The 11,586-nt window shown below is 40.6% G+C and overlaps 1 protein-coding gene across 1 annotated transcript; it reads right to left on the bottom strand.

Annotated features, from left to right (window-relative positions):
* Positions 1-429: 429 nt before the first annotated feature.
* Positions 430-10,450, bottom strand: pou2af2 (POU class 2 homeobox associating factor 2). The gene is made up of 5 exons (XM_025055218.1): positions 10,441-10,450; positions 8,602-8,702; positions 3,251-3,290; positions 2,634-2,938; positions 430-1,398 (listed from the first exon to the last, which is right to left on the bottom strand). Exons 1-5 carry the CDS (start codon positions 10,448-10,450, stop codon positions 958-960), a joined length of 897 nt encoding a protein of 298 aa, XP_024910986.1. The 3' UTR covers positions 430-957.
* Positions 10,451-11,586: the final 1,136 nt, after the last annotated feature.

Raw genomic sequence — 11,586 nt, 5'->3', positions numbered from 1 at the left:
TAACGACGGTACGCAATTCTGAAATCTTTAAGTCAACTTATCTTCCACTATGCTTTCATAGGACACTGAGCACAAACATAAAAAAGCTCAGTGAGAATTTTAACGAATAAAACTCGATGGTTTCCTAAAAAAGCTCAATGAGAATTTTAACGAATAAAACTCGATGACTGTAAGTCTTTAATGTCATTAGGGTCAAAATGTATTGAGGCAATATATTAATCCTGATAATGAATTTTATTTTATCACCCTTTTTGCATCAGTACCTGTGAATATATAAAACACACATGGAGAATCTTATAGCAGAACTGTTAAATCACCATTTATTTAAGTTAGAAACAGAGTAAATAGAGAGTTGAACGACCAGGACAAGTCTCGTTGATTTTCCCTTGATATCCTTCAAAGTATTTAAAGACTGTTTGAACTGCATTTAGAAAATGTGATATATATACTGAAGTCATGGCCACACACTGGTTGTCTGGAGAGTTTCTTGACTGGAAGTTGAATATTTTGAACCTTTTTGGAGTCAACAAACAGTGACATGTTCTGATTCTCAGATCACTTCGGTCGTTAACACAAAGCCAAAACTTCTAAAAGCAATAACAGCTCTATGACAATTAAACAATGTCACAAAGAAATGTCTTTTCCTTCGTTAAAGTTCAGCTGGATCACATTGTGTTTCTAGCCTAAAAGTATTTTTTTATTTAGTAAATACATACTTCATACTCATGCAAAGTTACACACTTGACCTTTTACATTTTACAAAAAAAAATTATAGTATACACTAGGATTTTTCATATAAGTCTAAAACATTTCCTTCCTTTTTTTTCCCCCCATTGAGACCAAGTTCCTTTTTTCACTCCTTTCACATAAATCAAAACAAACTTAAGTCACGACATAAGATCACGTCGTCGGAGTGGTAACATCAGGGTCTGTGGCAGTTTCTTCCCCTCCGTCCAGTCAGTACGCCCTCCTGATCTCATAGGGAGACCAGGGGCTCACTCCATCCTCTTTTGCCCAGGAGCTTTGAGCCTCACTGTTGGGCGGAGGGTTGCCGTGGCCGTCGTTGTCCTCCGTCACCATCTTGGACACCAGGTCACTGGCAGGGCTGGTCATGTAGGGGGCGCAGGAGAAGGAGGAGGAGGAGAGGACGGGGTAGTTGCTGCTGGTGGTGGTTAAAGAGTGGTAGTTATTGTCCTCCAGAGGGTGCAGGGTGTAGCTTTGGCTGCTGGGGACGGAGCACATGGTGGAGCCCCGGCTGTTGGACCGGAACGGGGACGGGCTGTCTGGAGGCTCAGGGCTGGCCATGGACGGAGGGACCGTGATTGAGGCCATGCTGTCTGGACAGAGAGTCTCTACCTGGGACACTGACTCTGTAACCGACTGCTCCCAGGAGTCTCTCTGAGGCGGAGGATCAGGAGAGAAAAATATTTTAGTCGTTTTGTTCTGTGAACACCGTTGTAACAAACCACAACAGTCTTCCTACAGTAAATGAAATGAATCCGTGCCACAGTGTTGTCAAAGACAATTCACTTGCTATGAAACTTGTTAGATCAGGCATCGGAAAACTAAGGCCCGGGGGCCGGATGCAGCCCATTCAGCTTTGTGATCTGGCCAGCCAAACTTGTCCAAATTATACAATGGGTTTGTATTGTGATTTTACTTCTGCCTCTTCCCTGCAATGCACACATTTTCCCTATAGATGGCCATAGAGAAGACTAAAAGCATTTCAGCCTTTGTGACGTTTACAGGTCGGCTAAAAGCCTTTGTGACGTTTACAGGTCATTTATCTTAGTTCTGTCTATCTGCTCCTGACCCAGCCGTACTCTCAAATTTTAGGACCTATTGTGACCCGACAGTCAAAAAGTTTGCCCACACCTGTGTTAGATGAATTCAAATTTCATTCTCCAGGCCACAAAATGACCGTTTCTTTTCCTCCTTCTCTGCAGGAGCTCAAACAGTTCACCTTGAAACTCAACATTCTGCTTCCAACATGTGATTTGATTTTCGTAAATATTGTAGAAAACAAAAAAAAGGATTTCAGCGGGTTTTAAAAAAAATACACGAACGGTGTGAAAAAATATAAGGTTTTTAAAAATAATACACGAACGGTGTGAAAAAATATAAAACTCCAGGACTCTCATCGTCCCTCTGACTGGACCTCTGTGGGATTCATCACAGTTTTACCCCGCGGGCAAGTCCGGATATGAAGGACCCAAAAAGCCCCCGGCGTGTAAATAATACTGTAAAAACCGAATCTTTAGTCTTATACCCCCACCCAGTGGCCACCATCAGTAGTACAGATGTACATTTACAGTAACACGAACGTGATCAAATGATGAGGTCAACTCACATAAAACAAACAAACAAACTCTTCTCCTGTGTTTGTGGTCAGGTGAAAGGAGAGTTAGCATATAAAGTATCGGTATATCAGAGTATAATATTTAAGTCAATATTGAACTCAATTTACTGACAGAATTATCCTTAAGTATTATTTGAATTAGTAAACAACATTTCCTAATTCTTTTTTTTTTTTTTTTTAAACGTCATGAACTGGTATTTGCATAGCTTTGGTTCCACGACGGCCATTCTGACAAACCGACCGTGCATCGTGTTCAGCAAAATTAATGTATTACCAGAAACAGATGTGAGGTCTCTGCACTGAAGGGAGGCAGCAGAGAAGACAGGGCTGATGAAGGCAGGAAGGAACCTCCAGAGCTAGAGAAGGCCGTGGCGCTGCGATAATCACCAAAGGCCTCTGGGTAGTAGCTGTCGATGAGGGAGGGGTAGCTGGACATTGTGGCTGACTCGCAGTTGAGAGATTTACCCCCCAGGGTGGAGGAGTAGATGTCAGGAGAGAACTGCTTGGCTGATGGACAGAAGTCCGAGTCGGAGATGAAGGGACGCCTCATGCTGTAGTAACTGGGCAGCATGTGGGATCCTGCTGGGAATATAAAAATGAATAAAGAAAAACCAAACCAAACCATAATCTTGCCAAAGGCACCAAAATGTCAAACGCTGCCATTATATTTTTTTCCCCTAACACTGAGCAGAACAGAGCTACTGTTGTGTGATCAGTACTTTGTTCACCTCCCTGGTTAATACATGATGACCCCCCCCCCCTCCACCCCCCCATTCATTCATTATAATTGATTTAGAATCACTGTCTTGTAAATACATGTAAATACATGTAAATACATGCTACATTTGCAGATGTATTTAAGGTTAAAGGTCATCGGTTGGCGATTCTAACCTGGCATCTGGACAAATGAAGGTGGAGTGGTCGATCCTCCCTGTGACACAAAGACACACACACAAAAAACCTGTTTTAATTACTGGCAAAACTCCTATTATCCACTCCACTGCACACATATGCACCTGGCGCATCAAACACACCAAACAAAATAGTTTTAAAAAGTGTATGAAATGCAATAAAATGATTCAACATATTCACATTTATTAACCCAGTGTGAAATCTGGGTCATCTTAGACGAACACAACACTGATTTACTCAAGGAATTGAAGAATGTACAAAAACACATTAATGTCTTCTTTAACAACCCAAGATCTGTCTTCTGTCGCCACCTAGTGGACAAGTATATACCTGTCCTGCCTTTTCACAGTTGCATAGATGAACAGAGATGAAGTTATTGACAGTATTGGATCATTTACAGCGTGTCCTCCCACAGCACACTCACTTCACTGATACGCTGATGATACGCTGATGAATGTTGCTTTTTCTAGTCCAGCCTATAGTGCATTACACTACAGGTGTGCCATCTTCCTACTGAGGGAAGTGTAGACAGCTCTAGGTATCAAGACCAAGTTTACAAGAAGCCTCAACCAAAGATCAGATGGCTAATAGCACACCAAGCTAATCCCTCCCCCCAAAATATAAGTCAAATTAGCATAAGAACGTGCTAAATTTACAGTTCTTTGGGGGCGTTGTGAAAAAAAAAAAAAAAGCGGCCTTGCCAAACTGGTGAACCAGTCTAACAGGACTACTTCTACGTCATCCATGGTACTACAAACATATTCACTTGTACACTGTATCATGCTACAGCCAAAGCTATACGTAGCGTAGTTAGGACGTCATGGTTTGACGGACCAGTCCACACTGGTGACATCTTCAATATTTTAGCCTATGTTTCAAAAACAATGTAACTGCGACTGTTTTTATACCAACAGAGTCCCTCGGAGTGACACAAAGATTAAGTTTGGTGACCTAGCTATGTTTGCATAATGCTAACATGAACTAGTTGATATTAAGGCCTGCGTTGGTCGGGAGACAAACAAATTTTGAGGTCGAAATTTGAATGCGATTTGCCAGTGCCAAGACTTCCGCATGCAGCCCTAGTATGGCTGAGTGCATCTCTGAAGGCTGCGTATGCAAATCAGCGCCCTCACCCTTAGAGGATGAGACTCTACATGTGTGTGTCTGTCTGTGTGTTTGTTTGTTTGTTGTAGCGAAGGGCGGGGACTGTTTTTATTTTCTTTAATCTTATTGTGCAGAAATAAACATTTAGTTCCTGATTAACGTGAACAAGGTGATCATTCACGACGCAGCTCTAAGTAAGAATGACACCCGATGTACAGGTGTGTGTCAGTAACAGCTGACACAGTTGTCTGTGGTGAAATAAAAGAAAAAAATTCTTGTTTATATAATTTCTAAAGGACAAAGCGAGTACTTTTCAACACGTAGAGTTGCTACCTGAGGTCACAGAGTACTGCAATATAAAAGGCACAGTACATGGACTTTACCACAGGTACTGTATGTGGCTGCCTGTACAAACACTGCCTGATAATGTTCTTACGCCAACAATAAAATAATAAAAAAAAATTATAAACAGTTGCCAAGGTAAACATACGGAGGTGTCTCCTCAGGAATCAGATCTATAGACTTTGAAATGCAAATTTTGTACTTGCTGATAGAGAGAAGCTACGGTCTAACCATCTGCCCTGGGGCAAACAGCTTGGACAATGAGAAGGAGAAATTCACACATTAGTGAATTCAGTGGTGAGTTTTTTCCCCCTCTGCACTCAGTGATACTGAAACACGTTACTGTATTTGTTGGAAACTCCCAGAAATGTATTTTTAACAGATGAAGATCTGGACTTTGACTCAATCTATATGAGTTTTAAACTATTAACAATATTAAAACACTTCAGCCTCATTAGCCTGTTAGCTTTAGTTGATGTCATTATGTAGTAAGGAAATAGAAAAAAAACACAACAGCTAACATTAGCATTGTCCCAAAAAAACAGCATAAGTAAACACACTCCGCATCGTCCAAAAAAAAAAAAAACACAACAGCTAACATTAGCATCGTCCCCCCCCAAAAAAAACAGCATAAGTAAACACACTCCAGTTGTTAGCATTATTCATCACACACACACACACAGCGTTCATTAGTACATGTCGTGGGTCATTTATGTAAAGGCAGCATGTCCGGACAGTTGGCTTTCATAGATATGACCTCAGGGAAGAGACGTGATGTGAGATCTTTATGTTCTCACCCGACTCACCCTCCTCCCACATGAAGCGACTCAGTCTGTGGCCAGAGCTCGCTCTCAATGCTCTTTTATTGTCCGGGATAAAAGAAGGGCATTAACTGACACAAAGACGTGAGCGGCTTTTTAGTTACTGTGTGTCTCTGTACAACTTTTGGTCTTTTTTGGAACCGTGTGCCCAAATGACCCCCGCAGTGAAAAGGTGCTGAATTACAGGCCAGGTACAGATGGGCGACAAACTAAAGGAGTCGGCTAAAATAAACAACACACATGCTTCTACACAGGTGTTGTGCACGGTTCAGTAAAGCAACTGACATCCCAGCATGCTCTGTGACATACACTGCTGCCTTGGTGAGATGTGATTTTGTATCATAAAGCCAATGAAAGTCAGACCCCCTGACTGTCAACAGGAACCGTGATTAAAAAAACACAAAAAAGAATTCACAATATATATAGAAATAATAAAATCCTTTAGTCAGTGTCACTGACAGCACAGGTAATGTCAGATCACAGAGTTCGATAATGAAACATCCAAAAAAAGTCCAAAGAGGAACCGTCGTTGTCATCCTAGCGCTCTGTTCTAATCACATTTTGAAATCAGACTTTTTTTTTGCAAACCACAAGGACAGGTGAGCTCATGTTCTGTGGAATCTAAATGTCATTCCACCTGCCTCTTTATGAGTGTCTGTGATGCCTGTAGCTAAGATGAACTGGAATCACACATGATATTAATCAGCTATTGTTCCTCAGTAATGTTAAAATTACTGAATTATAAAATTACTTTTGCTAAAATATAATGTTGAGCCAGTCCTAAAATTACCCATGTGCCCTCATCCATACAACTTGGGCTTGAGGCGCTCCAGTGAAACAAAAACGTCTCCCCACAGTATGTACAAATGACAACATGTATATTGACTGAGTATTTGAGTAACAATAAGTGGTATTAGTTATGGAGTTATGGAGTGTGAACAGGATGCAGTACATTCCCTGATCCAACCTGAAGGACAGCTTTTTAAAAAATACTACAATACCTGTTCAGATCCAGACACGTTTTCACACATTTTCTCTGTTTTATCAAAACACTTCTTCAGAATAGTAGAAGTAAAGTACCATGTTGAGAGTACTTGGACCTACCCAAAAAAAGAAAAATCAACTAGGAAATACGCCTGAGGATTATTTTGGACATTTCCAGAGTAACGTTATCAGATGTTGGTACATGTCCAGGCTGTTCTTTGTCGGTCCGTCGGGACTTTCCTCAGCTAATCCAACACAGAACATTTAGGACTAGTTAAAATGCATTTTACTTCCTAAAACCCTTTGTTTGGCTGTTTGTTTGGGCTTAACTATGTTACCTTATGGATTAGTTCTGATAGACTTCTTTTGATTTGAGCTGTGTTTTTCTATTCTTCCATTCGTCCTAGGTTGTAACAGAGACGAGGCTTGTGATCCCAACACTGCCTGCTGTACATGACAGGCATCATTAGAACCTGTGAGGCTGACAACGTGTGTCAGCAGCAATAAAACCATGTGTCAGAGGTGTGAAATAAACTGTGCTGCAGGTGTGAATAGCTGTGAATAAATGTACAACAACAACAGTGTTTGACAGGGGTTCAAACGTATCATACACCATAATACTACTCTGGTCCTGCATCAGAAAACTGGTTTCAACAGCCCGTCCAGGACTAAGGACAAAACCTGGTTCCTTCAGCTCTGTGGACTCACTGACTGAGACATTACTTCCCCCTTCTAAGTCCACTGCCGTCTCCACAGGCACGGTCATTTCTCATATCTATAGACCAGTGGTTCTCAAACTGTGGTACGCGTACCACTGGTGGTACCCAAGCGCTCTCTAGTGGTACGCAGGGGAAATTCATATTTTCACATTTACATTTTAACTGAATAAATCTAAAATACCATGTACAATTAATACAACATTTAAACATCTTTATAAACATCTCTTCTGTGTGGTGCTGCTGTATTCTAATGTTGGTCATCATCAGCAGCTATGTCTGACTCAGAGAGATCAGTGTTTTCTCAGGTGGTACAGAGTAGAAAAAGTTTGAGAACCACTGCTGTAGAGGATTTTTGATGCTCTGAAATGAAAGGACAGTCTTCACTCTGCGTGTCAAACAAACCATCTCAGGTCTTTTTTTTTTTTATAAAAACTGTCCTCAAATGTCGTGATCCCGGCTTTATCAAGGCATCACATTGTTACTATTATACTGTGTTTGCACGATGGTTCACTTCACTCTGCTACATGTGCTGCAGTTACCAAACAGGACATTGACAAAACGCCGTTTTAGGACTTCCTTTGTCAAATCTAATTGTACTTTCGCTCCTGTCTCTCTCACAGACCCCACTTGGACCGTGTGGTTTTTGCGTCCTGCATATCTATGGAGTTGACATGCCGATGATCAACAGAAACCCAACAGTGAATGGCGTCCGGATGAAAGCCCTTTGACAGACAGTGAAAAGCCTGTCTTGCACGTACACGCAGATATGTCTGACGTGGGTTCTCCGACTGTGTGCGTGTTAGCATTCGCTCCTGGGACAACAATAGGAAGCTTGTGTGCGGCCTGTACACAGCGGAGGATAATGTGAGCTGGCAGGTGTGCGCTGGCAAACTTTGCATAGGCAACCTCCTGCACTGGCCCTTTTTTCTGCCCCTCTCTGTGCTCCCTGTCCACCTCAAATCCTCCCACCACACCCTGCTCCTCCTCAGGCCAGTCTCTGGGAGATTGCGGCCACCGCCGCTGCCAGTATTGTGTCAGCGCTCTTTTGTGACGCTTTGTGTCTGTTCACAACACAACACATTTGGCTATTTACCGATGGGCTCTGCAAGCACTCGAGGGACGACAGACACAGAGTGGGAAGCAGAGTTGATCAATGGACGCACCGAGGATCGTTAGTCCACAAAACAGACCATAATGTAAACACAGGGAGGAGATTTCTTTTTTTAAAAATACGACCTCGTAATTGTCTCGCCAAACCCAATGTCAACTGTGGCTGCGCTGTTGGGTTTGGGAGACAAATGAAGTGGGAAGAGACAGGACAGGACAAAAAGCAGAGCAGTTTAGAGGAGACGGTGCTTACGCTGTATCTGGGTCCGTTTGTCTGTCTGGACCGCTTCTCTGCCAGCAGGTCTTTGACGGTATGCTTGACCCGGACCCCTTGGTACACTCTCTTAGAGAAGTCTTAAAAAAATACAATAAAAGAAAGAAAGAAAAGTGGTTGTGATGAAACATCTGGTACAAATGGAGAAACAGTTTAAGGAACTTCACAGATTTTCATTCATTCCCACAAATGTGCTTTCATTTGAATGTATCACAGTTTTATGCATATGGGCCAATGACTCTTTGTGATGAGTGTGTAAATGTCATGGAAATCGCCTTTGGTTTGGTCGATGCAAATGGATCACCAAAAAGATGCAGTTTATCACTAACACTTGCCGACATGAGAAAGATGTTCACACAGGAGGTGGAAAAAAGAATGACACAAAAATCAAATTAAAAAAATCATGGAAATGTACTTTATATTTTAGGTCACTCACAATAACAGCAACCAAAGCACAATCTATTTCTAAAAATCCAAAACAATTTGAATAAAGTATTAAAAATACTAATGGAATAATTTCAATTCCATTTAAACACATATTTCAATTTTTTCTCCTTTTCATTTGTTATTATAAGTGCATCTTATTCGACAAACCTTTTTCTCCAATTTTCTCATTTGTTATTATAAGTGCATCTTATTGCATATTGTAAAGAATACTCAAATATTCACGCTCTTGCAAATCACACCTCATAATTCGTCATCACATTCAGAATCAGAAATATGGCGTCGTTACACCAGAGCTGCAAAGAATTGCGTGACTAAAACAAAAAGTTAAAAGAAAAAGCTCCCCAAAAAATAATTTATGATGAAGAATTATTTTTATAAAAAAAAAAAAAATTTGTCACCACTTTGTCCTCGTGAAATATATCGTGGAAAACGATTGTGGAGCACGTCAGGTGATGTTCACGTTGCATGCTAATCTGTTATCATGTTCGTTTAAAAGTCTGTATGATATGGTTTTAGAGCAGGGGTCACCAACCTGGTGCCGGGGGTCACCTGGGAGCCCCCATGGACTACTAAGGTGCCCGCGGGATACCTTAGGTTTTTAGCAGTAACTTAAACAGATACAACAACAAACCTCACACACTACACCAGTCAACAACCCTGGAATAGTCCACAGACAAACCAGAATAAAGATATGAATTATGGAAAAAAGTTGTTTTTTTCCCTGTGCATCACTGGAAGATGTTTTTAGAAACAAACAAACAAAAAAAAACCACATGAAAGTGTAACTCAAAATTTAGCTTCAGAGCTGGAATTTAATCATTTCTCTACATCTTAACGGCAGCTTTTACAACACGTAATGAGCTTCTTTTAAAACTTCAGAGAAGTCATTCTCATTTATATTAATTCCGCAGTCGCTCACAACGCATTCGACATGTGAATCAATCAGTTTGTGCGTCTGACGGAAAGTTGAAAACTCCGCAAACTCTCGCTTGGAGTTGATATTTTAAGATGCCTTCCCACAATGTGTTTAAATGACGACATGTAAATCAGCTGTACATTAGAGCAATGATAAGTGACTGGACGGTGAAATTATTGGAAATTTAGTGACGGTCATTCTGACAATGTATACATATATAAATATATACACATATATAAATATGCATACATACATAAATATACACAGACAAATATGTATACATATATTTATACACATGTATGTATAAAAAATACATATACACATATATAAATATATAATTGCACATACATAAATATAAAACATTTAACATATATAAATGCACATACATAAATATAAAACATTTAACCTTTTTCTGTTGCAGGCAGATATCATCTGTGTAGGAATGAGTGTCTCACCTGTGTCCATGATGCTGTTTGTGCAGTTGGATACACCCCCACTCACACACAGGCACGAGCACACACACACATATACACACACACAGGCACACAGTGACAGGCGTCTCTGTTCTGCTCCTGCTGTATTTGCCTACAGTCGATGAATCACAGTGTGCAGCACCATACTGAGTGGCGTGGCGTGCCAGGATGGGAGCTTTAAACATGCTGCCTGTCAGGAGGGCAGGGACACAAGGAACATGCCACCCCACACTGCAGCCATGGGGAGGCAGCTTTCCAAAATTACCTTTATCTATTTGTTTAAATGCAAATGTTCGGCAGAGACGTTTTTCAGACTATTTGCATCTGCAGTCAAGATTACGAGGCGAAAGCATCGGGAACATGAAAGGAGAGACTGGGAAGCAGGCAGTGAATAAACACATTTTTCACGTTTTCCAAGGATGTTTGTAGTGTCATTTAGGAAGTAATGGTCCAAGTTTGGTTAGGGCTCAGGAGGTATTTGATTTTTTATTTTTGTCTGTCTAACAATCGAGGATAGCATCATCTGACAGAAACATACTGAGGTTGAGTCAAGCTGCTCAGGTAATGACAGAAAACTCATTTTGACATGATTTTACTCAAATCTTTGTCCTAAAAAAATGAATAAAAAAATGAATAAAAATGACATGACTGCATCAATTCAAAAGAAGAAAAAAAAGAGAACAAAAATGACATGACTGCATCAATTCAAACCAACAACTTACTTATTTTAAATACATATATATTTTTAAATATAATAACACTAAATATTTATTGCAGTGAAGAATGAGACGAACCCCAGAAACACGCATCAGACTTTGGCGGTGAAACCTGTTCATAACCGTTGAATCTTCTTGTAACTGATACTATTCACTGGCTGAATATTTCCTCCAGTTAATTTCGGTTTCCCAGTAGGTAGTGTCGGGGGGATTTTTTTTCCCCCTAGGATCAAACAAAACAACACATTAGCCTGATTTTTACGCCAACCTTTTGGAGCTACTTCCTTCTAAAACACCAACTTGTTTTTTGTAGTTAAACGCAGTTTATTCTTTCATTTATTGTCCCATAGATAAGAATAATGGTTTCCTGTGCAACCGTCATCAGTATAAAAGAGGAAGCAGGCGAGGGGTC

This window comes from Cynoglossus semilaevis, chromosome 4 (assembly GCF_000523025.1).
Source record: "Cynoglossus semilaevis isolate Cse_v1.0 chromosome 4, Cse_v1.0, whole genome shotgun sequence".
Taxonomy (NCBI): Eukaryota; Metazoa; Chordata; class Actinopteri; order Pleuronectiformes; family Cynoglossidae; genus Cynoglossus; species Cynoglossus semilaevis.
This window is presented reverse-complemented; position numbering and strand designations above follow the sequence as displayed.